General features: G+C 46.5%; 2 protein-coding genes across 3 annotated transcripts in view; one reads left to right on the top strand and one right to left on the bottom strand.

The window, feature by feature from the left end:
- Positions 1 to 12112, bottom strand: part of PTPRE (protein tyrosine phosphatase receptor type E) — a 64689-nt gene extending 52577 nt beyond the window's left edge. The window contains exon 1 of one of the 2 annotated variants that reach the window (XM_015867561.3): positions 11976 to 12112. The gene's annotated coding sequence lies outside the window, so the exon portion shown is untranslated. Of the gene's footprint in view, positions 1 to 11625; positions 11649 to 11975 lie in introns of those variants that run through there. The other variant, XM_085555375.1, reaches the window with a different exon arrangement.
- Positions 12113 to 17039: 4927 nt separating this feature from the next.
- On the top strand, positions 17040 to 25126 carry CLRN3 (clarin 3). Its single transcript, XM_015867624.3, has 3 exons — positions 17040 to 17396; positions 22232 to 22411; positions 24414 to 25126. Exons 1-3 carry the CDS (start codon positions 17165 to 17167, stop codon positions 24686 to 24688), a joined length of 687 nt encoding a protein of 228 aa, XP_015723110.2. The 5' UTR covers positions 17040 to 17164; the 3' UTR covers positions 24689 to 25126.
- Positions 25127 to 26724: the final 1598 nt, after the last annotated feature.

Below are 26724 nucleotides of genomic sequence, written 5' to 3'. Positions count from 1 at the left end.
AAAGAGGCTCTGAATCTGTAGGAGATCAGGTTTATTATGAAAATTCTGCTCTAGTTTCTAAAAAAAGGTTTTGCTCTACTTTCTGAGTGGCCAGAAGCATCAGAATCCACACGGAGCAAATAAAAACAAAGACGTTTTTCCCAGTACAAGGGGAAAAAAAAGAGACACGATCTTATTTTATACTTCCAAAAAGTCATTTCAGCACTGATTTTAAAAGACGGGGTTCTCTTCTTTGAGAGAAAGCTCTTTAAGTACACCTCAAAAACAAACCAAACAAGCCATATGCTAATATGCTATCACAGCAATGGCCTCATGCTAGAAATCACAAGGTAGAAGAATGTGCAGATACAAAGTAGATATCATAATGGTACACTCATTTGCTACTCCTAGAGCAGGAAGGCATTACCCATTAAGCAGAACCATAGAATCACGAAGGCTGGAAAAGTCCTCCAAGATCCAACCATCTTCCTACCATCCATGTTCGCCACTAAATCACATCCCTGCTCTTGCTGGCAGGACTATTTCTGACACAAGCCAGGATGCCATGGGCCTTCTTGGCCACCTGGGCACACTGCTGGCTCATGTTCAACCAATGACCCCAGGTCCATTTCCCCTACACAGCCTTCCACCCACTCTGCCCTAAGGCTGTAGCGTTGCTTGAGGTTACTGCAGCCAAAGTGCTTCTTTTGTGCTGTATTGCATTTCTAGCATATATCAGGGAAGTTGAAGTCCCCCATGAGAACAAGGGCTGGTGATCACGCTGCCTCTACCAGCTGCTCATAGAACATCTCATCTGTCTCTTCATCCTGGTTAGGTAGTCTGTAACAGACCCACATCAGGATGTCTGCCTTGTTGGCCCTCCCCCAATCCCTACCCATCAGGATTCAATGTTATCAACTCCAGCTACAAGCTCAATAACATCAAAACACTTTCTAACATAAAGCCACACCACCGCTCCTCCTTCCTTGCCCATCTTTTCTGAAACCATCCAATGCAGCACTCCAGTCATGGGAACAACCCCACCATGTTTCTGTAATGGCAATTAATTCATAGCTTCCCTGCTACACAACAGCCTCCAGCTCCTCCTGTTTGTTGCCCATGTTGAGTGCACTGGTGTAGATGCACTTCAGCTGAGCCCCTTGCCTCATCCCAACCCCATCATCAGTCCTCTAGGCTCATTTCTAGCAGGTCTGGTTTACCCCCTTCCCACCTCATATCCAGTTTAAAGCCCTCTCCACAAGCCCTACCAGTTCCCGGGCTAGGATCCATTTCCCCCTGTGAGGCAGGTGAGACCCATCAGCATCCATCAAACCAAGTGCTCAGTAAACTGCCCCACCATCAAATAAAAACCCAACTCTTGCAATTGCACCAGCCTCTCAGCCATGCGTTTAGGAGCAGGAGAACCCATCTCATAACTCTCACAGGTCTCTGGCTCACCCCTACTTTAAATAAATAAAAGAATGTATTTATAAATGCCACTGAAAAGGAAGGGAAATCTAAAGCCAGTGATAATTATCTTCATTCCCATCTGAAAGGCACTTTACACATATTTGTGTCTTTAAGCTATTAAATGCCTCCATTAAGAGAGAAGTATAAATACATCCCAACCTTAAGGGGAAAAAAAACCCTTAGAAACTAATGAAGAAGAACAAAACAAAACAAAAAGAAAAGGAAGTGGGCAAAATGCCTGGAGAAACACTTCTTTGATTCTGACACATGGGAATAAATGGCAGAGATATTCAGCTAACCCTTCTGAATCAAAACATCTCCCATCTCGTGTGCAAATTTCAACAGCTGAGAAAGCATCCTACTCAATCTCCCCAACCTGGTGTCAGCATGTTTTATGTAAATACCAGCTAACGAGGGGTGTGTGTTTGAGGGAAACATTTTCGGGTTCTATTTAGCAAGTTTGGGGTTTACTCCAATTGGAGGAAAAATGGGGATGCTGAAGATCACAACAGGACGCAGGACACAGAGGACACAGGACATTTTCCACACTGTTTTTAAACAGACCAGAAGATTTACTTGCTATCGAAGAGTTTTAAGCAGTTATTTAGGAAATGAACAGGAGGAAAGGCTTGATGACTAAGCCCCACATCAATATGCAGCAATGTATGTCTTGGAAAACAGCTTTGTCCAGAAATAACGCTAGTGTTTGAGAACAGAATGGATCGCTATGATGATGATAACATCCCCACGGGACAACCAGAGAAGTGCCAAATGAAGCTAAACAAGAGCACGCTCTCAAACATGGCAATCAATAAGAAACAACCAACTGAAGCCATAGGTTTGGGTTATTAAGCACCACCAGCTCCAAGGGCAGGATGGGCAGCACCTCAGATCACTGCCAGGGAAGGGGCAGCTCCTGCACAGCCATCCCTGCTTCTAAAGACACACAGCTCCCCAGCACGTGTTCCACACTGACGTGCCAATGAGGCTATTACTCTTATTGCTCAGTTCCTCTGCTTTTCCCTTTGCGTGGCATCCTTAAGACGTGACCACCAGCTGCGATGCAGCCATCTAAGCAGCATACGGTCACAGGGGATCTGCTTTCCCAAGCTATGCTGAAAGGAAGCCCAGCTCACAGCACTGGGAAAACAAGCATGCAGCATGTAAATGAATGCAGAAAGCGTGACAAACAAATGTCCAAGGCCACATGTGAAAAAGGAGGCTTGAAGAGTATTGGGTAATAGTACAGTGCTTCTGGGTATCACAGTGGGGTTCAGGCGATGCGATTCATTTTCTGGGTTCACCAACTCATTTTTATTTCTGAATTTATTTTTACTCTGTAGATCTATTAAACCACCAAGTGCTTCATAGTGTGGGTACACACACGAGCTTCAGTTTGGACAGAAAACAAGAGAGAACCATCGCAACCACTCCACAGCACTTCACTGCTTGTGTTGGCACTGCTCTGTGCTGTAAAACCAACCAAGAAACCATCCAGGTTACAAAGAAGGACGATACGAAAGCAGGATCCTTCCAGAAGGAAGCACTTCCCTGATGTGACTCACAGCCCAGAAACAACAACGTTATACATCACAGTGAGTGGCAGCTCAGGGGCATCCATCAGAAGTCGGGGATGGGCAGAAACCTATTCACAAACCTACGCTCAAAGATGACATTCATAGAACCACAACATATTTCATTCAAAATGACAGAACAGGAATATTCTTAATTCATTGACTTCAGCCTTTGTTTGCCTTCTGTATTTAGTTTATAACTTTTCCTGTCCAAAAACTCCTTCACATAACAGCTTCCTGGAGGCAAAAGCAAAGACAAACAGACCGGACTCCTCTGCGGGAAGCAAACCCCCAGCTGAGCTGTGCAAACAGCCTCCACTCGCAGGTCCTGCAGTCACCTGCAAGTGGTGCTCAGGTAGATGCTGAATCACTGCTGCAGAGTACAGTACAATAACTGTATTGGCAGCAGAAGAAACCCACATGCTAACAGAGACCCATCCCAAAGCACTGCTGCTCCTGGAAGCAGAGCAATGCTGCCAGATCACTGATAGGAGTTAACAACTTACTTCCTTCCATTCCCTCTTCCACCGCCTGTTTAATTCGACTCCACTTCACCAACTTGACAAATTGCACTAAATATTGTCTAAAGAACGTGTTAGTTCCACTGGAGTGCCTCAGAAACACTATTCCAAGTGAGACAGCACAAGCCAAGGGATGAGGATTTCTATTTTTCTTCTCCTCTGAAATCCAGATAAGTGCAACAGTGCAACACAGAGTCTGCAGAGCTCCTGCTGCTGAAGCACTGCCCTCAGGGAGCATTTTGTGTTTGCATTCATACAAAGTTTCCCCTGCTCTGGGCAGCATGGGCTGCTGGTTGGATACCCTGCACATAGCAAGGGGTTGGAACTGGATGAGCATTGTGGGCCTTTGCAACCCAGGCCATTCTATGATTGCATTATTTAAACATGCTGGATAGGTCCTACAGGGACCTGACCTTTTTGCTTGGCTGCTGCCATCCCAAGGCCTTCTTGCAGAAGCTCAGAACTGCTATTTGCTTCACACAGGTGATGAAAAACAAAAGACTGGTATACAATTCATTTACTTGAGTTCTTTTTCCATAGAGTTAACCAAAAAGCAACAGCAAACACCGTTCCTCCTTAAGCATTATCACCAGTTCCAGAAGCAGGTCAGATGTTCATGTTTCAAGCTTGGACAAACAAGTAGAAATCCAGATGCAAAGCAAAAACTACCAGTGGGAGAGCAAAATGAAAACAGATAAACCTCCTTTCAACAACAAGAGATTGCATATGGAGCCTCGCTGCTCTGCAAACTTTACAGGATGGAGTTATACAGCTCCAAGCCAAAACACATAATAAATACACACATGGGACCTCTGGGACTTGCTCATGGCTGAGGACAATGATGGGTACTCTTGACTTGTCCAGAGTCCCATAGCTTTCACTGTGTACACTATACACATTTCTTCAGAGTGAAGTCTACAGGACTGGTTTTTTGTTTGACCGCTTAAGTCAAGAGGCCTTGTAACTGCATGGCTCTCCAAGGCTTCTATCAACACACCAATGTATGAGTAAATACATCATATGCATCAGATGCTTCTGAACTTTCCTTGTTCGAGGAGGGTGGGGGTTAGAAATGACAGATAAGAAGATTCTACACAGGCTCTCCTGCTCCTCATCTCCTTCACTCCTTAAGCAGCAGACCAACACATCCAACCACTGGCAGAAGCCATCTACCCCAAACAAACCATAGGGATGAAAAGAGAATAACCCTCAGAACAGCACCCCAGAGCCTTCAAACTGAAATGATGGCACAAAAGCTGAGGACAATTAGCAAGTCAAACCCCCCTAATCATTACAGTTTTTTTTATGTCCTTTGGAGATGTTCCACAAAACATCCAAGTCCCCTTTCTGATAGCAGTGAGTACACCTGAGTGTTAACAAAATGCAGCAGCAGCGAGTTTCCTTTCTCTCTCTCATTCTTCCTGCACTTACTGCCAAGGCCAGGACCTTTCTGCAGCTCTCACACAAAGCCTATGCTTGCCAACAAGATTGCTTCAGCTACGTGGCAAATTATGCATGCGACCATGAGAAAGGATGTCGTCATTTCCTATGTGACAACCATCCTTGTCCTTCTGGCACTTGAGCTATGTACACATACCTTGGTTACCACACTGTGCTTCACTCCAAACTGAAGGAAGCTCCTGCACGAGCTGACCTTGTAGGGCTGCAACACCAACAGCAAGGTAGCAAGAAGCAACACATTCCATATAGTATTATCCAAGGGTGGAAGGAGAAACAGTCTGGATGCAATGGGCCACAAGGCAGTGCCAATGCAATGCAAAACTATCAAGCCTCCTCATTCATTCAGAGGCAAGTGAAAGACTTGAAACTGGTTATGAAAAGCTTTATCTTATCTGCTCTTATCAGGACACTCTGAACGAGGTTTATCATCTAATGCCATACTCCTGTAATGCCATTTATTTGCAGAGCTTATTTTCCCTTCTCACTTTCTGTTTTACCTTCTGACAGGACATTAAATCAGCATTAGTTGCTTTGATCCACGTTCAGAACTAAGCTCTCGTCTGGAATTTTCCTTTCCTGCTCAGGATATCGGGTCAGAAATAGTAAAAGCTCTTTCCAAAATAAAATGCAGTGCTGAAGTCCCAGAGGGCCAACACCAATATCCCCCCCCATTGTCCTGACTCCGTGTGCTTGGAAACAAAGAACACAAATGATTCTGGCACTCAATAAACTTTATAAGCAGGCAATGTCTCACATGTCCATTACTACTGCGGGAAGACACAACAACACAAACCTCTCCCATACCTGCTGGCACACCTTGGAAAACAAGCAGACCAAAACCAACTGCAGCTACCAGGCAATGCAGAAGCAAAAGGGGCTGTGGGGATTCAGTGCAGAGAAATCTCTCGTTTGGGGTCCAGCAGCTCTGGGGAATCACTGCCACAAAAAACATCCTTGCCCAATCACTTTGTTTAGCCATAGTTAAATAGACTTGAGGCCCTTCCTCAAGTCTATTTAACTAAGCACATCCCTGCCCTGCTGCCTGGCTGCAGCAGGATGAAGCAAAGTGCTGCCACACATGGCCATTTTCCTCCTGCTTTGTTGTTTCTGACCCAGAGGAAGATCCCAGGCTCTATGTGCACAGCCTGCTGCCAGCCCCCTGCATGGTGCCCTGAATAGCCCCAGTGTCAGGCTCTGCATGAACAACAGGGTTTTGTGGTCCTGTGATCAGGGCTGAGCACGACGACAGATGTGCTTCCATCACATCTGCTTTAACCAACCCAAATAAACACAACAGTTCTTGGAACAATTCAGCTTTCTTCGCTCTCAAAACCTGCAATCGCAACCATTGCAGCCATAGAGAGCCCCAAAGCAAAGCACCAGCAGGGAACTTTTTCCACATCAATTCTTACATACCGTAAGGATACATTTACATTTGCAAGGTGGTTTCTGGATTCAGGTCTTTCAATGTCAAATGCTAACCAGGAAGGCCCAGCTTGTTGGGTGATGGGTACAATGCTGGGTGGTGCACATACCAAAGTTTATACACTGGGAAATACAAGCTCTTAAAATTCCAGTAGTACTAAAATAGCAACAGAACTACATTCCTGGAGGCTTTATTTTTGCAGCGTTCACAAACAATTTGCCTTTGAAAACACATGAATACATGAAATTAATCTTGGGAAAGCGCAGTAACGAGCAGAGTGTTGAATTCTGATGAATGCTTTAGCAGGAGCACACAGATATAGGAGTGAGAACCTTTCTCCAACCACATTTCCATCCTGATCGTGGCAAAAGCAGCACCCTCAGAACACAACCAATGCAACTCATGCTTCTTGTAAGGAAAGCAGGAGCTCTGCATGCATAAAACACAAACACAAGCCAAACAGAGCTGGGCCAGAGCTGGGCTCTCTCAACTTGCAAGCCCAGGGGGGGCAACAAGGCACAGCTTCTCACTTGTGGGCTGGCTGCCTGTATTGTAGGGGAAACAGCTATCACACCTGTGACTCACTGACTTGGGATCAGTATGGGAGAGCCCCATTCAGCAGCAGGCTGAATGAATAAGTGGAGATCCACCAAATTCCTTGCTTACCCGTGAGCCATACCACAGAATCATAGAAAAGGACCTCAAAGATCATCAGAGGAAGGCAAAAGAAAGCCTAACAGCCAGAGCTGTGCTGTCCCATCCCTGGGGATCCATGGCCATGACTGGGCCCTGGGCAGCCTGAGCCGGGGGAGGGGGACAGAGAGGCTGTAAGGTCCTTTCCAACCTATGCCATTCTTCTACGATTAGATGAAAAAGCAGAGTTTTCTCTTGCTCAGCTACTGCTGGAAGATCCAGTGCCGTGTGCCTTTTATCTCATTTTGCAAGCAGAATAATTCCCACTATAAAAAAACTACAGCCCTCCCACCAGAGGGAATTTCCTAATAGAATCTTCTCTCTGCTTTCAGTATTTCGTAACCAGCTGCTTTAAGTCCCATTTAAATACGAGTGCTCCGAGCAAAACCATTCTCAAAAAACCTGCTGAGAGCCTGAGAACACGGGCAGCACCATGCAGCATCCCTGCACTGCTCCTCTTGAGCCCCCCACCTCTGCTCTAGGAGGACCAGGAGGTCTCCCCACCACCAACAAGGGGGGACAGCCAGGAAAACACCACCTGAACAGCACAGAGTACATGAGGAAAGGAGCTCACTCCTGCAGGTGTGAAAGAGACTGGGAGGTGAAGCTGGAATGAGTAGCAAAGCGTTCAGAAAGAAGCAAGCACAGAATCTGAGTGCCTGGAGCTGCATTCCCAGGATCAATCCCCCCCAGCATCAACATGGGGGCTGGGAGGAGCTGTGAGCAGCTTAGGCTTCTGTTTGGGACCAGGCAGTAGGTTGTGACTGAAAAGCAATTGGGGACAGTGAGCAAAGAAGTTTAACCTGAAATTAATGAGCTTTTGACAACTGCAAACAAAACACTAATGAGGGTCCATTTACACTAATCCCAGTACTTAGCAGGGAAAGCATATATCATTTTAACTTGGTTATACAAAGGCTTTCCTTCTGCTGTTTTGCCACCATCCAGCTTCCAGCAGCAAACTTTGCCCAACTGTACCAAGTGAGCAGAACGTATCACAGCAGATGCATTAATGCTGTTGAATGATCAAATATTTAAGCAACCTCATGTATACGTTCATGGAATGCAGATCTAACCTACAGAACTTGAGAAGTGTGCAAGATACCTGGATGCTCAGTGCCATGAACATGCAGTGCTCACTGCCTGCTGAAATCCAAAGCTCATGGGAGCAGAGCTGCAGTGCCAGCAGCAACTGCAGCACAGAACAACTAGAGAAAGTTGGTTGAAAAGGGAAACGGCCCCTCCAAGAAGCAATTTAAAATGTACCCATGAATGAGTGAGGGCAGCACTGAAGCTGAATAACTACAGCCCTCTGCTAAGCCCACGTATGGAAACCTCAAGAACCACAACAATTAAAACTCATTTGTATTGAAAGAATGAGATTATCGTGATAGTGTAGTTGTAGGTTCCTTTCTGAATTATGTTCCAATGACTCGTACAGCAAGGAAATCCAGGAGGAAACCTCTTAATTCCCAGGTGAATTTTGCATCTCACCCTGCCTCCAGCTGATTTGCAGCTTTGTTTTATGCCTTTCCCTGCTCCTCTTACTGATAATTTCTCCTCTTACCGATAATCATTACTCAGCACTCAAAGAAGAAAATCTATTGTAATATGAATCAAAAAAGTTTGAGTTGGAAGGGACCTCTGAAAGCCATCAGGTCCCACTCCCTGCAGTGAGTGGGGACACCCACAGCTCCATCAGGTGCTCAGAGCTCATTCCCTGACCTTGGGAATCTCTTGGTGCCTCACTGCCATTATTACAAACAACTTTATTCCTTACACCAGGTCTGAATCTCCCCTCTTTTCATTTGAAACCATTCTCCCTTGTCCTATCAGTTTCAAGGACTGAATGTTTGTTGCTGCTGGCATAAAGGGGACAGCCAAGTCCACGGCTGAGTCATGCCACACTTCCCTGTGACAATAAACTTCCACCTGAAGCAGTAACCTACCCCAACAGATTTACTTCCAGTTTTGTTTTGTCCCTTTGCCAGAAGTCACCACTGATACCAGATCTGTGACTGCTGCACTCCAAGCCTTATGTCGGTGCCCAGACCCTTTCACTTCGCTGCTTCAGCAGTGAGCCAACAACAGACAAAAGGCAAAAGGGCATTTTTAGGGCACTGCTGCATCCCCTAATAGCACACAGGGCTTTGCTTCTCTGGTACAAAGCACATCAAACCAGCCCCAAATCAGGCCCTGCGCACAGAGCTCTCTCGCTGTAGGTAATCAGTTGGTGGCTCACTGTGAAAGCAAAACCTCAGCACACTGCAAATCCAATCACAGTCCAAAGGTATCCCCTTCTCCTATCAGCAAGGCAATCTCCCACTCATTCTTCCAGTCCCTGAAGGCACCCATCCTCTGTGGATATCAACACAACACGTTCTGGCAGCCAAAAGGATTCATTAATGGAAATATTACACCTGCACAAAGTAAATGGAAGTAGAAAGCACAATATTGGTCATGTATCTTAAAAATACACCCCACACTTAGAAAACAAATCCTGGACAAATGCTTTAGTAAACTGCTGATGCAGGTTCTCTCCTAATCTCTGCCACAGCAGCATCTCACTGCAGCTCTGACTCACACTATTCTTCCAATCTGTTGTATGCATTTATTTAAACAATACCTACAGCTTAGCAAAGAGTTTGGAATAAGTACAGGCCACTTTAAAAATAATAGTAACCCTCCCAGGATTTGAGACCAGGATAAAATAGTTATTGGAGAGGACAAAGACTACACGCAGATGGAGTGTTTGCAGGGCAATGCAAGAGTGCTGTGAGCAGCGCTGCAGGGAGCCTGCAGGCAGCAGCCGGGTGGTCACAGCCACTTCTCCTTGCGCTGGAATTCTGCTGCATCACATCAGCCACAGCCACATCTGAATCACTCCCTGGGACCACACCGAGCCCACACAGCGAGCATCGCAGGCAGACGCTCAGAAACTCAGCTCCACGCAGAACAGGCCATTAGAACTCTTTAATAATGCATCGGTTTAATTTGTGACACGTTCAATTGTGGGGCACCACGTCATGTTTCTGATTAGTTTTCCTTTATACTGTGTCCAGAGAGCAGTAAAATAAAACCAGGTGCCAAAAGCAGCGGCGATGCTGGGGGCTGGATCTGCTGCAGACCCCCACACGCTGCTCAGGCAGCAACTTGCAAGCAGGTGCTTCCCTGACACACAGCCCAGCATCCAGAGCAGGGCCAGGCCATGCGGTCAGCCCTGAACTCAGCACAACACCCACCTTCTGTTCTAAACAAGCACTGATTTCTTTCCCATCTCCCCATCCGCTCTGAGCGCATCGCTCTTGTAACCCTGACAGAGCTCCCAAGGGCCCTGTGCAGTTTGACTTTATTAATAACACATAACAGGACACGGCACAGCCTCCTCTCCAGGCCCAGCAGTAATGATGGAAGATACATCCCCCACACAACTTCCAGCTGATGTTAAACCCACCCTGAAGATTATTTTGGAAACAGAGCTTCACATGAGGAATAAGGTTTACAAAACATCAGGAACATTCAAAGGGGATACAGCCATAACCCTCCCACACTTCAAGGAGTTCAACAGCTGCCCTGCAGAGCAACTCAAAGGAGGAAGGCGAGGCAGGTGTCTTGCAATCAACAGCAATGGCTTAATGAGCACAGCTCTCACTGTAATGATGCTCAGACCACCCTGTAAGAAAGATGGTGAGAAAACACAACCTCTCCCAGCCCCCCTTCTCCCTTAAAGCACATAAAGGTATCATATAGAAATGGGGAAAAGAAAGTGAGATGCAGACCCAAATGTGCTAAAATAACAGCTGTGCTTCACAGGCTCGGGATAGATTACAACAGCCTAAACATCACAGATGTGCTGATTGAGGTATACAGAGATCTATGGATCTGTTAAAGGTGTCTAGGAAGCTTTTAAACAAGGAATCCAGCGCCTATTTCTTAACTTGGTAAAACACACTGCATGCATTTACTGATACAGCATCTGTTACCCAGAGCGCAGCCAGCACAGATGGCCGGTGCAACAGAACACAGCACCTGTGCTGTTCCTCTATTAACAGGCAAAGACAAAGCAAAGGGAAGGAATCAGGTAGCACAGCCATGGTCCACAGCAACACCAGGAGCCCCAGGTCAGCCCCAGCAGGAACAGTGACCCCGAGGCCATAGTGATGCAAATGGAGCTCCCAGTGACCCCCATGGAGATCTATCCAAGATGACACCGTGAGCTTCCAGCTGAACATCACTCATTTCCATCCAACTTCACCTCCGCATTCATGTTTACGTTCCCCCAAGCTCATCATGCCCATGCAAATAACAGCACTTCCCACCATAGAGCATTTCTCAATCCTCAGCCTTTATCTCCGCTTCCAGCACCTGGGAACGCAGCCGGGCCATCGCTTTCAGCATCACCCCGTTACCAACCGCTATCACGGGAGGAGAGCACACACTCAGAGCCATCAGCTCCCCGTGCTATCACAGCTCTGTCTGTCAGACCAGCAGCACATCTCACCGAAGTTATCCTTGCTGATGAGCGCTCGGGCATTATTTTCTCCCAATTTTAAGCAAAACCCGCAAGCGGGGTGTGGAGTTCCCACCAAGGGCCCGTTCCCACCGAAGCCCCGTGTTATTTTCTGCCATCAGCCCCACGTAAAACACGAAGTTCGCGGCGGCTCAGAACCCACCGAGCAGCCCAAGGGCCGCTACCGGCACGGACGGAGCGCTGCGCTCCGAGCCGCATCCCAACCGCGACCACCGCGCTATGGGGGCTCCGTACGGCCGCTATGGGAGCCCCGCCCCGCTCCCACCCGGCTCCCCGCGACGCCCACCTACTCCCACGGTCGCAGCCCACTCCCCACTTACCACCGATGCTCCTGCCGGCTCTCAGCCCTCCCGCCGGGGCTGCCGGGCCCCGGGCGCCGGACCGCGGGACGCCCTGCCGGTCTCCGGCGCTGGGCAGAGGCGGCGGCCAGGCAGGAAATTTCGCTCCGCCGCCTCCTCCTCCTCCTCCTCCTCCTCCTCTCAGCGGAGCCGCCTGGCGGATGCTGCCCGCATCGGCCGCTCCGATCCGCTCCGCTCACCTGGCGGAGGGCGCTGTCAGCGGGACCGAGGGACCCCAGCACCCAAACCAACGACCCACCTTCATTTCAGCACTCCCCACCATCAGCTGCAAGGCAGGGCTGGGGAAATCAGAATAGAAACATCAGTGAATGTCCGTGTCTCCTGCACAACGTGGTCTCATAATCAACGTCCCTTTGGCACCACGTTGAGTGGGAAGCAGCGATTTCAGCTGTGCAAATGGGCACAGCACCAGGAAGGCGCTGGTTTTAATGAGCCCTTTGGTAGATCGAGTGGTGCGAGTCAGCAATTTGCTCACGAGGAAATGTTTGCAAGAAATGGTGTATTCATTTGAATGGCTGCTTTTATCCAGGCGCTCAAATAGGTGGAATTATGATGGTTTTAAACTGAGACAGGGGAGGTTCAGGTTGGATATTAGGAGGAAGTTTTTCAGCCAGAGGGTGGTGACGCACTGTTCACAGGTTGCCCAAGGAGGCTGTGGATGCCCCATCCCTGCAGGCATTCAAGGCCAGGCTGGATGTGGCTCTGGGCAGCCTGGGCTGCTAGTTGTCATAATAATAATTCTACCTTTTGACCCTGAGGGTTAAAGAAAAATGACAAACATCTGTATGCTTTCTAAGTGTTTTTAACTTCTTATTTTACCCTAATGGGCTGCACTATTTATTTTCCCAAGGGTTTCAAGAAGCAAGCCCAGCCCTGGGCCTGAGCATATGGCAAATCCCATGTGGGCACAGCAAGTGGGGACACTGCTGAGCATCACTTCTCCACTGAGATGAAGTGAGTTCAATCATGAGGCCTTTTGGAATCTGGGTAGCAAATACATGACAATGATATTTGGGAGCAGCACAGCTTGTGCATGAGGATATCAGAGGAAACACCAAACAGTGAAACTGAAGGATGCTCTTACAGCAGGTGAGCATTTTAAAACAGAGTTTCCCATCATATTTGTGTTGATACCAACGCAGTGGCTTTGGGACCTTCCTTCCTTCCTTCCCTTACCAAAGAGAGTGGTGAGGTGCTGGAACAGCTGCCCAGAGAAGCTGTGGATGCCCCATCCCTGGAGGTGTTCAAGGCCAGGTTGGGTGGGGCCCTGGGCAGCCTGGGCTGGTATGAAATGTAGAGGTTGGCAGCTCTGTGTGCTGTGGGGGGGTTGGAGCTTTGTGATCCTTGAGGTCCTGTGTGATTTATGATTCCTCCTTTTTCTCTGTCCAGGTGGAAGCCAACATTCACTGCTTCTGGTGGCTGCTGCTCTGCAGGCTTGAGGGGCAGTGCTTACCGATACCCAGAGCCAAAAGTCAATACCTGTCCAGTGAGGAGATTTAGCCATTTTATATGAAGAAATCCAATCAGTACTTGAAACCTGTTTCTTTTTTCTTGCAGCAGCATTCTGAAAAGGATCGGAGCAATAGAAGAACGAAGCTGTAAGATGCAAGAGCACAAATCCACTGCACAGCAGCGCTGGGAGCAGATACACAAAATGTTGTGATCACATCCAAGTTTCCCAGGCAGCTGTTGCAATAATTTGGCAGTTCAGCTGAGCTCTGGATTTCCATCTCCACCTACAACAAAATTCACTATGCTTTACCTGGTTTCCTTCAGGCAGCCCAAAGGACATCAGCAGATTTGCATTTCCATCCCCACTCAGAACACTGGCTGCAAAGCTACCAGGGAGAAAAAATCAATCTCATTCTTAGTATTCTCTATTACACTTCCAGCAAGTTGTTTCAATTACCTTCTATCCAGCTTAGAAAAGGTAGAGATAATTAGTAATGCACAGCCTCCTCCTGCAATGCTGTGCACACGTGGATGATTATTGACCCCTTTTTGGAGCCAAGAGCAGCTCAAGGACTTTGCCTTTTTAGCTCTCCTCTGTGACTAGATGTGGAAAATGGAAAATAGAAAGGATGTAAAGGCTTTGTGAGATCTGCAAGGGCTCATCGCAACGGTGGGCTCCCAGGAAAACAGCATATACCTGCCAGCCAAGCACGATGCTAAGCTAACTTACCTCCTGGTGTTTTTCTAAGAGAAAGGTTTTAACTAAATATGGGATCTTGTAAACTGCTGGTAACCATTGCTAAATGCAGATAATTTCACCTTGAATTTTCCCTGGCTGCAGGGCATGGGTGAGCACATTGCCTGCAAGCTGCTGCGCTGTGTCTGCATGGCTGGGTTCTTCCTTCCAGAGCATGCGTGCAACACAGGAAGAGAAATCCATGTGAAATGTCATAACCCACCATAGGAGAATGACTTTGGACCAGCTGTGAGGCCATTCAGTGGTCAGTAGCAGCACAGGATGTGGCCTGTCTGAATCAGCAGCAGGCTGGGACGTTCCGTTTGCAAATAAAACTTTCATTATATACATATTTATATATATATATATGTTTGTTTTACAGCAGATCTAGTTGCCTAGAGCAAACTTGTACATAAATATGAGATAAATACATATTCCTCCTTTAAAAATACGAGGCTACGAGTGATTTTATTCCACACCTCTCTGCTGTCTGGGTCCCAGTGAGTTGCTCTGATTATCCATTTTGACTGCTGTGTAAGGACTGCAGCATCACTAGCTGGAGCAGAGCTGGTAAATTACTGATGGAGACACATTTTATCACAGCTGGATGAAACCCATCTCTCCTCTTCTCCCTGAAGCGATGAGGTGTGTTGTGTCAGACCGGATTTCCATTGAGTGCCTGATCTGGAGCAAGGCATGGAAATGCTGCTGTTGCAGAAGGGAGCTTGACACATAGGGCTCCAGTTTAATCATTAGGATTTAGCAGGAGAAACATATTGGACAGTGACGGCTGTGCTCTGGAAATGCTTTTCCAAATACAGGAGATGCGGTGGTTTTTTAGGCAGCTATGGGAAGAAAAGACACAAACAATCGTGCTATCAACAGAGAATGGATTATCTTCAAGGTAACAAGGAAGAAAAGGGCAAATTATGGGCTCGTTTACAGGGCCACTCCTTTGGCCTCAGGAGAGTTTCAACAATTTGAGCCACAAAAATTTGAGCCCAGTCACTGAAAACTGAGAATAATTGAATAAGATCGCTTAGAAAGGAACTACAAATTACACCCTGTAGCTCTCAGTCTCTGCTATTTAGAGGTTTTTCAAGGTACAAATGCTTGGCTCGCTTTATATTGGATTCTCTCAAGTCTGCCAAAGGAGATCCACTGAGCAGCTGCTGAAAAAGTGCTCCCTCAAATTCAGTATCAGGACAAATATTAATATTTCAATGTATATCTTGTAAATGTATTTCACAGTGGGTCAAGTGGCACAGCTGAACCAGGGCAGAAACCTTTTACTGCCTGTACTTCACCCAGTAAAGGGAGAAGCTCTCTGGGAGAGGATCACTGACTCCTCCCCAGCAGCGTGGAACTAAAGGGTGGACAGACATAGCGGTGATCATAAGGAAGTTTATCCATCCTTCTGTGGTTAAAATTTAACTGAAGGTCCGGAAGGGAAATGGAAGGCAGGTCTCCTGTTCCTCATTTGTTTAGAGAGGCTGAAATCTTCCCTTGGGTCTCCAGTGCTTAAAGCATGCATGCATTCAAACTGTCTATGAAGTATATGCAAGGTACATAAACAAAATGTATACATTCATAAAAGCAATGGCATCAAAAATATCTTTTTAATCCCATATAAAATGAAAAGAAACATGAGATTGTATCACACAAAATACCAGCAATACATCTCAGAAATAAGATGCACTGATTTCAAACATGATTTCTACTGTAACATTTCTCCTGCTCAATCGCCCAGGGCAGATTTCCTTCTGTATTGCCTCCTTTACACATTCACCAGCCCACTGAAATGAATCCCTCTTTAAGGTGTTTGTTTCCTCCCTGTAGAGCAGTTAGGCAACCAGCAAATAATGCATATTTCATGTCTGAGCTGAACAAGAGCTGAAGGCTGAAAGCCCCATTGGTGAAGTGCAATCAAAGATCATTACACATCTAAAGCAAGTGATGCTTAGAGAAATTGACTGGAACTTAACAGAGCCCAAACAAGCAAAAAAAGGAGGAAGAGGGAATAGGCATTGTGCGCAAATGTATGGAAGTTAATAAAGATTTATAGCATTTCCTTAGAAAAAAATAACTTTTTGATACTAGATGGAAAGTCTTTAACCCTGAAATGGCTCAGAGTAGCCCAGTCCTGTCACAGACAGCATCAAGAATTTGAGAGGGCCCAAAAGTGGAATGCAGCTGTTAAGAAAGATGGGAGTCAGCAGAGCAAAAGAACACCCATCCATCTTCACTGTGAGAAATCAGAATCTACCACTTGCTTCCAAAGGGGGCTGGGTGTGGAGATAGCAAAAACTGTTTCCAGGCTAAGTACCAACCTTCCAGAAGAAAACACATGAATAGATTCAGAGAGAGATTAGAGTTGGAAACCACCTCTCAGATCCCAAAGCCCAACCCCAGGCCACTCCAGATCCACAGTGCCACATCCCCATGGCTCTGGAACGCCCCCAGGACAGTGACCCCACCACTCCCTGGGCATCCTGTGCCGGTGCAAGAATAACTTTTCCTGATGCCCAAGATGAACCCCCCTTGGTGCTAGTTGAGGCCGTGACCTCTCATCCTATCAGTAGTTACCTGGGAGAAGAGAAACCCAGAAAAGTTAGTCAGGGAGCTTTATTTGGGCTCCAGAATTGCTCAGGAGTCGGGAGGGGAGCCGTGGGAATCTCCTCCTTGGGCACAGCTGCATTAACAGTAAGTTTTGTGCTGGCAGTGGCTGCTCCCTCCCCTCTGTGTCAGGGCTGTGTGGGTACAGCCATGGTAACGCCTCTTCTCCAGATCAAAGTTCAGTTATTTTACGTTTTTATGATTGCTGCTGCCTGCTTAAAGTTTACCAGGATAACTTGAAGCTTGCACACAGAGCAGGTTCCAGGGAGCAAAGGGAGGAACAACCTTATACCCAACAGGGCCGAAGGAAAGAAAACCTGAAACTGTAGAAAATCCACCAGCCAAAATGCCAACCAGACAGAAAACACTGATGTATGGAGGTGCTTTTTTGACCAGCGTTGCATCCTTTGTCATCATTTGTGCCGTTCTGGGAACGCAGGGGTGGATGGACAGCGAGGTCAGCTTCTCTGGAGGAGAGAACTCAACCACTACTGTCAGCCTCACATATGGGCTCTTCCAAGTGACCTGCGCTCAGGTCATCAATGAGGGGCTGCAGATCTCAGATAGCAATTTCCAAGGTAAGGAGCAGTGCATGGTGGTGGGTGACAGCCTGGGTGGCACCAGGAGTACAGGGGTTGACTGTGGGATCTGAGAGGTCTTTCCAACCCTTATGACCCCATGGTTCCATTTAATGACATGGTCAGTGTGCGTGGTATGGGATGGGGTTGGACATGGGGATCCTAGAGGCCTTTTGCAACCTTAATGAAAATTTCCATGAAAATATCTATAAACCATCTCAAGGATTTGAAGTGGTGTGAAATAAGACCCAAGATAGGCAGTCAAATGCTGGAGTGTTGCTACCAATGGCAACTCCTGGTGATCTGTGGCCTCAGCCAATGCCTCCAAAGGAGGAAAGGATACAGGATCAGAATTTGTGTCACACAGATTTTAATTTCCAGAAGCTTTCAGCGACAAACAGGAAAGCAACACTCTATTAGCGTTTCATTAAAAGCATACAAAACTAATTTGGCTTCCTTTAAATTTCATTACATTGAATTAATCATTTGATTTAAAACATTTTGCCTGCCTATGATCAAATTAACATCATTTTTATAGAGATAGGTTCTGAAATCGCTCAAGGGAGAAGGGCAAAACACATAAAGCTAATTTAGACAGAGACGGTGTATATGTATCTGCCAGGCCTGAACTTGAAGGAAAATACTTGTTTCTTTCAAGAGAACCCCATCCCATTCCTAAGTGATATTATTGAACTGAATATCCTCGCTCATTTCTTTTAAACACTCATGTGTGAAGTATGCGTTATGACGTAGCTTGTCACCTTTTATAAGTTCCCCACCAAAGGCACAGGTGACCACACCTTTTCCAGGTGGCTCTTTGGCTCCGCGATTTTAGACTGAGAATCCTAAATAGTACTTCAGCAAAAAGCTGTTGGCTGGTCATAATTTGTTGTTATGTAGCCTTGCTTAATATTTGCTGTTCTTGGTATTTATCCTCAGTGGTAAAATTAAGACCAGAAAGAGAAAAATAATAAAAATGGTTGAAAAGTTACATAGAGAACAATTGAGAGACAAGGGAAAAGAGATGCTACACGGGAAAAAATAAAGGCAAAAAATTAGGGGAAAAAAAGAATAGGGCTTACCTAGCAAGGCCTTGGAGAAAGTTATTACTCAAGTGTGGAAAACTTTAGTATGAGAAAGGAAGCATGAGAAAAAGCAGAACAGCAACAAGAAGTGATGCATACCAAATGCAACCACAGGCTGCATACTGATCTCAGTTCAGCACAACTACCTCTATGCTCAAGGAGCTCTGCTGACATTAAGGGGAGGTTCAGGCTGGATGTTAGGAAATACTACTGGGCTGCCCAGAGAGGTAGTGGAGTCACTGATCCTGGAGGTGTTCAATGAATGTTTGGACATTGTGTTGAGAGATATGGGTTAGAGAGAACTATTGGTGATGGGTGGATGGTTAGACTGGATGATCTTGTAGGTCCTTTTCAGTTCTGGTGATTCTGTGATTAATATTAATATTCATAAAAGCCCAATTGAGCTAAGCCTGGATGCTGCTCTGGAGTACAAGGATTTGCACTCAGTTTCTGGGTTTTAAGCCACAACACTCACACAAGCACACGTGAGAGAGCAGAGAAGGCAGTCAGAAGAAACACTGCTGTCTTTTGGAAGAGTAGGTCAAATAGCTTTGAAACCTGAAGAAGGCTTTCTGTCTTTTGGTAGGCTGTGAGATGTCCCACCACCACCAGCAGACAAACCCTCCCAGGCAGAGCACAGCTGATCTAAACATCCAGACAGTTCCCAGTTCTCTCCCACCTGAACTTAGTATAAAAATCACACCTGAGGCACCCAAATTAGCAATGTGACAGAGCTATACTGTGGAATTCAGTTCACACTGCAATTATTGTGTTGTAATGAAAGAGGTGAGTGCAGCAGCATTCCATGCAGGCAGGCTCTTTTTGACTTCTATAGGGTGCTGCATAAAGCAGGACTCTGCCCATGGGAGCTTGGCAGGGCCAGCAGAAGGTGCAGGCTGGCAGGAGTTTGGGGCATGTTTTGCCTTTGCCTGCAAAGCAATGGATGCAACCAAACCCCAGGACCTGGGCACTGCCAAGCAGCCCTGTGGGATTTCAGTTTTTTGCACAGTCCATATAGGTTTAGTTGTCAGTGTTGTTTGTCTTCCTTCAGATTTAAATCTTTGTGCTCATCATTTAGGAAATGTCATCGGAGTTCTCACATATACACCATTTATAGATGGGTAAATCAAGTTTGCTTCAGGAGCTGCTCGTTGTTTTCAACAGCTGCTGGGAAGATGCTTCCTGAGTGCTCTAAATATGGACATGCCTGCATCCCTCACTAGCTACGTTGGGCACGTCTCCAAGATAAAATGAGCTCATTTAGAATTAATTCTTAGGTTCTATACTAGACATGATTGCCATGTTTTGTATTAAGTAGGATTCTGTGCATTCCTAAAACAGGAGAGATGCTTCACAGACCTGCATACATACTAATTTTAAATTTAAATCACAGAATGGCCTGGGTTGAAAAGAAGCACAATTATCATCCAGTTCCAACCCCCTGCTCTGTGCAGGGTCACCAGCCACCAGACCAGGCTGCACAGGGCCACATCCAGCCTGGCCTTGAATGCCTGCAGGGATGGGGCATCCACAACGTCCTTGGGCAACCAGCTCCTATAGGACCATAGGAAATAGGTTGTCCCAAGACAGTAGGATGCCTCTCATTTGACACTGAGCCTTTGCAAAGACAATATTACCATTCAGATACCACACCATCAAAAGGAAATTCAAAGCCTGAAGATGAAAGACAAACAAATATGGATTCTACAAGCACAAAGTGCATGATGGATAAACTCAACAAAGCAATGAAATATCAGGGCTCATCCAGCGGCTCTGGGGATGCTCAGAATGTGGCCAAACACAGATATTATATCTAACAACTTCAATCCTTAGAGTCTCCATCAGTTGCTTTAAAGATTAACCTCAGAAAGGAGCCACCTTTTCACACAACACAGTGACAACCGTGCTTGTTTCCAAGTCAGACCCACAGAGCAGTGAGCAAGGTGCAGAGGCACACCCAGAGCCCAGCAATGAGCAACCAGCAGCACTCCAGGAAGTCTCTGAAGTTCACTATGAGACAGAGGAATTTATTCATTTTCTACCTTTTAAAATACAGACCAAACACTTGAAAGCTGCTGGCACTTGGTTATTCAGCAAAGTTCCCATCAGCTTCCAGGGCTCTGGTGGGACCCTGTGCCAAGTGGAAAGTTAGGCTGAATTCCTTTTTTCTTCTTTCTTTTTTTTTTTTTAAGTGAACAATTCATTCTGTGTTGTGATGATAGAGCTGTGAAAGCTGCCAGATCAGCTCTGCTTGGAACGGGCCTCAGGGCTGGCGTGGAGCCTTGAGGCCATTCACACACAGCTCTGTAAAAGTTTGGGAAATTCAATCTGACCATACTAGATTTACAGGAAACGGGGTTGAGGAAAAGGAGGTACAGGGAAATCTGAAGGGCTTTTTGGAGGCACAGCCCTGCGCTTTCGCTCTGCACTCAGGCTGTTTTACCCTGATACAGAGGGTACCTCTGTCACATTCAACCAGATCAGCCACTGGGAAGTCCTCTAGTTTGCACAGTCTTGTTTGGAACAACGTCTGCAGCCACAAAAGTTGCATTTTATTTCAAACCTCCTGCAGCTCTGTGCTGCTGCAGGAATGCTTGCAACAGGTGAAGCCTGGCAGAAGTACATCTCCTGAATGGTGGCTTACCATCAGAATGAAGGAGCGCAATGAGAGGGTGCAGCCATCAGCTCTGGAGATCTTCCCAGGGATAAATTTAAGGGATGCTGCCAGAGGGAAATCATACACAGCTGTCTGCTTCTGGCCCAGCCGTGTTTCTCATGGTAGGCAACAGCCAGCAGCAGTAAGGCTGCTTCAGCACACGCACCAGTACAGCTGCACTGCGCTCACCTCCATTTCCTTGAGTGATGCCTCCTGAATGCCTGTCTTTCCTTTTCTTCTAGCAGAACTGCTTAAATTTGCATCTCATTTCCACAACGCATGCTTACCTGCCATTTGTTCAAACCGAAATTAACTTCTACTAAGAATAAAACACTAAACGAGTTGAAAGCTCTCCTTTTAATTTATTTCCAGCAGCTCTTCTTTTTGCTCCGAATGTTTATTTCCTTTTTATGGCTGTTTATTACGGTTTTGTTCTTTTTACTGCTATGATTCCCCCAGTCTACGTGGTAGCTGAACACTGTAGTAATGGCTTTGCATGAAGAGCAGCACAAAGGGAAGTTTCCCTGCAGATGGCCGTCTATCACAACGCCTCTTTGAGCAGAGCATGACAGCGCTGATGTCAGATCTGTTATAGGTTCAGGCAGCCTCAGGCGCATTACAGTTGCCTTCTCAAGCTTTAAATTGAAAGGAGGATACTATGCTTCAGTGTAGCTCTACTGCAATTACACTTTGAGTGTGCTGCATTATCAGCATAGGTACCAAATAACTGGAAGGATGTAGGCAAAACAATAAAACTAATTACAGTCCTGAAGAGACTGACTGCATGTACCAAGGGCATTTGGCCAGCTACAGAAACAGCAACAACCTGCACAGAAGGACTGCAGCAATCTGGAGCTTGCTACCTAACCCAGGTTAGGTTTGTGTGCCAGATGGACTAGTAGGCATAGACTAAGATACCTCCATCCCATTGCAGATTTGGGCTCATATGCTATAGCCAAACCTATTGCTCCTGCTGTATCTCTACAGCTCAGCCAAACCTCTGGTTATTAGCTTTTAATTTCAATTAGCTTGGTGTCAATAACCCTTGATTTGCTGGGCACATTTAAACACCCTGGGCACCTCCTCTTTCCCAGTTGTGGATGCTCTGAGAAGCAGTGGAACAAAAGGCATCAACACAGCCATCATTGTGCTTCTGGTTCTCATCTTGCTGAGCTCCCTCCTGAGCGCCGGCTTTACGTGCACCAACACTGTGAGCAACCCCTACCAGACCTTCCTGGGACCCATCGGAGTCTACACCTGGAACTCTATAAGTGGTGAGTAATGTGCCCACGCTGACTACTTTGTGCTCACCATGCAGATAACTCTGTATTCTCATTAAGAACTACTTATAAAATGAAACAATTGAAAATGTGCTCATAGGACTGAGTTGGAAGGGACCTCTGAAGGCCATCTGGTCCAACCTCCCTGCACACACCAAGGAGAACAGAAAAAACTAACAAATCACGGACTCATTGAATGGTCTGGGTTGAAAAGGGCCACGATGCTCATCCAGTTCCAACCCCCTGCTGTGTGCAGGGTCACCAACCACCAGCCCAGGCTGCCCAGAGCCACATCCAGCCTGGCCTTGAATGCCTGCAGGGATGGGGCATCCACAGCCTCCTTGGGCAACCTGTGAACAGTGCGTCACCACCCTCTGGGTGAATGCAGAATTAAAGCAGAACTGAGAAGTGTCCCTGCTGGATGTGACTACAGAGCAATTCGTAAAGCCTTAAAGGCTCTGTGCCACTGCTTCATGGTATTTACAGCATAACAGTTCCTGTGTTACCTGCCTAGTGAAATAGGCCTCTAAGGTCTCATCAATAGGATGGACTGCAGCTTTGTGTCTGAAACCTGTGTTGAACCAAATACATCTAAAACAACATTAACATCAAAGGGAAGATGGACAGAGGGGTTGAGTCACAGTAAAATGCATTTCATTCTCTAAAAAAGCACTTGCAGAGATCAAAATTAGCTTCAATGTTCCCTAAGAAGAAAGAAATAATAACGGTGGAGATGCTGAGTTTCAGAGCCATGAACTCTGCCAAACAGCTCCTGGGGGGCACAGCCCCCAGTTCCCTGCAGCTGGCTCCTAACACACCTTTCTGCAGTTGCAGGCTGTAAGCCTTAACCCAAAATGGAAGAATTATGGGATTGCCAAACTAAGTATTAATGAGAAAGTAACCCACATGCAGGCTGAGGATCGCAGTTACTTCTGACTGCACTCTAAGAGCTACGACCTAGAAGCTGATTTTGCCACAGGCATTTTTTGATGAAAAATCACGCATCGTTTGTTGTGTGTCTTGAAGGCTCTTAATCTTTGCACCAGATGGTCTGAAATCCCAGTGCCCTCCCTGTTAAATCCCGACCCAATGTCAGCAGGAGCATTGGTAATATGTGATACCTGGAGGGAAGGGTGGGAATGCTTTCACCAATGGACATTTGTTATATCTCTGCTAGCACTACAAAAGCAAAGAAATAAAAGCAGCATTTGGTTAAATGTCAAAGTGGCAGAACTCAACATACATTAAGGAGGCTGTGGGAAACAGACATAGATCCAGTAAGAGATCTCATTTTGGCTCATCGCAGTCATTGAAAAAGCTGGGTAGGAAAGAACCATAGGTTGCTAAGCCCAAGGTCTTGCACGGAGCACTGCCAACACTGAGCCCATAGCAGGTTGCTCAGGGTCTCATCCACTTGTTGCACCATATATCCCATGAATTTGGGGTCATACCAAGTAAGCCACCTGCAAGTCACCTGAGGAATGAACATATTACACGCATCAATACTAAATTCAGTGAAAAAATGACATTCACTGACCTTAGCTAAGGATTGCCAGCATGAATCCATTAATTTTAGCTACCAACAGCACCGGGTTCTTTCATCAGATAGTACAGATGTTTTTTAAACACCCTCAGATTTTAATAACAGAAAAATACTGGATTCATATTTATATGAACACAGGCATTCACACCAACATAGGGAGAATAGCAGTCCTGGAACAGGCTGCCCAGGGAGGTTGTGGATGCCCCGTCCTTGGAGGTGTTCAAGACCAGGTTGGACGGGGCTCTGGGCAACCTGATCTAGTAAAGGTGTATGTTTGGTGGCCCTGCCGGGCAGGGGGGTTGGAACTACATGATCCTTGAGGTCCCTTCCAACCTGGGTCACTCTGTGATTCTGAGAATATTCCTAAGTAGCAACTTACAGAGCTGCTCAATGCAAGTATTTCTAACATAATCCTACAGATCCACCTCTAACAGTTGTGCTTTTCTTTCCCAGGAATCCTCACTCTTTTGGTTATGATACTTTTTCCCATCAACGTAGAAGGCAATGGCATGTCTCGGGAGCTGGCCATCAAATGCATTTCTCTGGAGCTGGGTGACGTCGGATCTAAACACAGGTACTCCTACTCCTACTGGATCCTGCTGCTTAGCATCATTTTCAACATCGTTACTATCGTTATCATCTATTTCTATGACCATGCAAGATATTCTAAGAAGAAGGAACAGGAAAGGCCAATTGAAAACGCATCAAAAGACGTCATTCTGTTTTAAGGACATCGCCAAAATGATGGTCTAAAATAAAATGACTGTTTAATATGGACAATCCCGACCGATCTTTTGTGTTCAGATTGAAGTTATGTGCAGTGCTGCAGCAGCAAGGCAATGGCCCATGCAAGGCAGCAGAGCGGCCCCACATCTACCTTTTTAATTTGCAACATTCTGCTCTGTGCACACAGTCCTGGAGATGAGCACCATGCAGAGCAGCCAGCACTTTCTGCTCCTTCTCTCCTACCTCTGCAGCTACAAGAACAATGTTTTATTGCACAGTTTTCCTTTGCAATAGGACTGTCACAGCCGTACTTGGCATCTGGCCTATGATGCAAGAGATGCTCACACGTGAAGAAAAGCATCTCTAGGAGGAGATGCAATGCAAGAGGCGACTTCTCACTATTTAAGTCAAAAGAATAAAGCTCCGGGATTAAAGCATTATGCTTTTTTACTGCTTTGCTCTTTCAAAGTAACCAAAGAGGAGGATCTTCAGCTTTTATCCAAAAGCATTATGAGGGCAGAGCAGAGAAACACAAAACAGGGATTGTAGGACCTGGGGAATGGGGACAGGTCAGTGCCATGAGAGCCATTATCTGCTCTCTCTGACAAGAACCATGCCTAGAACGGCTTTCCCTGCTGTAAACATTTCAGTTCAAGTATCAGATGTTTTGCACCCACGAGCTGAGCTGGCAGAGAGTCAAACATTTGCCAGTTTTGCTTTGGCTGCAAAATGTTTCACACGGTTTCAGCATGCATCTGTCAGTGCTGCACCACGCCAGCGCCCATCAGGCAGCGCACTTAGGCTGCCATCAGGCACTTGGCTCGAGGAGAAATGAAGTCGGTGGAATAGAGCAATGTCAGAGGTGACTCCTGCTGGGAAAAGGAAAGGATCTGCAACACTTCGGGGCTCCTGTTGTGCAGAGCTGCTGCCTGCAGGGTGCTGGGGCGTGGGAAGGAGCGCTGCTGTCTGCATAGAGCCAGGCAGATCAGGTGTCCATTACCTGAAGAAAAGCTTAATAAGAGGAGATGATGCGGGGGCTGACACTGCACTGTTAGACGGGAAGGAAAAAGAGAGTGCAACACAAGCCAGCCTTGTGTTTTGCTTTTAGGATATAAAGAAGGAATGGGTCTGGCTCTTGCCAGCCAGAATGGGAATGAATGGAGCTGTTTGGCACATTCCTTCTCCTCACAAGAGCAGATTCTGGCACTTACCCTTAGGTTAAGAAGCAAAGGGCAAGCACTGTCAGCACCAAGCTCCCACCTTATCTGAACAGAGTAGCTTTACCCATTCATCACCTGCCAGCAGTGGAGGTGCAGTGCCAGGCCAAGGGAAGGAGTGGGGCAAATCCCAGCCCTGCAGCCAGGGTGATTTGGTAGCAGGTGATCACCTGAGCAGCTCTGTTTCCTGCTTCTCCCAAATCTCTTTTAGTCCCATGTTTCACTTAAAAGTTTCACCCTATGGAGAAGTTCTGCTGCAAAACTGCCAAAAAAGCAGCAGCTTTTTCCTTGGAAAGCACACAAGATCCTTGACATGCAGTAAATTACCAACCACCTTAACAATTAGCAGCAACAGAAAAGAGTTAATAACACACAGTATAACGCCTGATGCTGACATCTCTTAGTGACAGCGTGGTCAGAGCCCTCAGCAGCAGAAAGCAGAGCACAGCACCGCTGTTCAGCACTGCTACCAGCCACAGCACAGCCCATAAAACCAATTCCTGTCCCCCAGGAGCAGTTCTGCTAAAGAACCATCCAGCTTGTGCTATTTAAAACTGCTGCACGTGGGGGAGCTGCAAGAATTAACCACCACCATTCTAAATCAAGAGCCACCGATGCGGTAATGGCTTTTATTACAGAAGTGTCAGCATTGAAAGTCAGTATCAGCCTTTTGGCCATATGGGGCAGAGCTCCAAACCAGCACAGGGAGAGGTGGCAGCGTATCCCCAGAACATCAGCTCTGGTCACACCAATGGGGATAAATGCACAACCTCTGTGTGTCCTCTGCAAATGAGACCTGTGAAGTCTATTTGAGTATAAAG

Source organism: Coturnix japonica, chromosome 8 (genome assembly GCF_054131305.1).
Source record: "Coturnix japonica strain WE chromosome 8, WE-NBRP24, whole genome shotgun sequence".
Classification (NCBI taxonomy): domain Eukaryota; kingdom Metazoa; phylum Chordata; class Aves; order Galliformes; family Phasianidae; genus Coturnix; species Coturnix japonica.
The sequence above is the reverse complement of the archived record's forward strand: the minus strand, read 5'-3'. Positions and strand labels throughout refer to the sequence as shown.

Coding starts and splice junctions, on each gene's coding strand:
- CLRN3 (XM_015867624.3), top strand. CDS start 17,165: ATGCCAACCAGACAGAAAACACTGATGTATGGAGGTGCTTTTTTGACC. Junction 17,397..22,231: donor CTCAGATAGCAATTTCCAAG/GTAAGGAGCAGT, acceptor CCTCTTTCCCAG/TTGTGGATGCTCTGAGAAGC. Junction 22,412..24,413: donor CACCTGGAACTCTATAAGTG/GTGAGTAATGTG, acceptor TTTCTTTCCCAG/GAATCCTCACTCTTTTGGTT.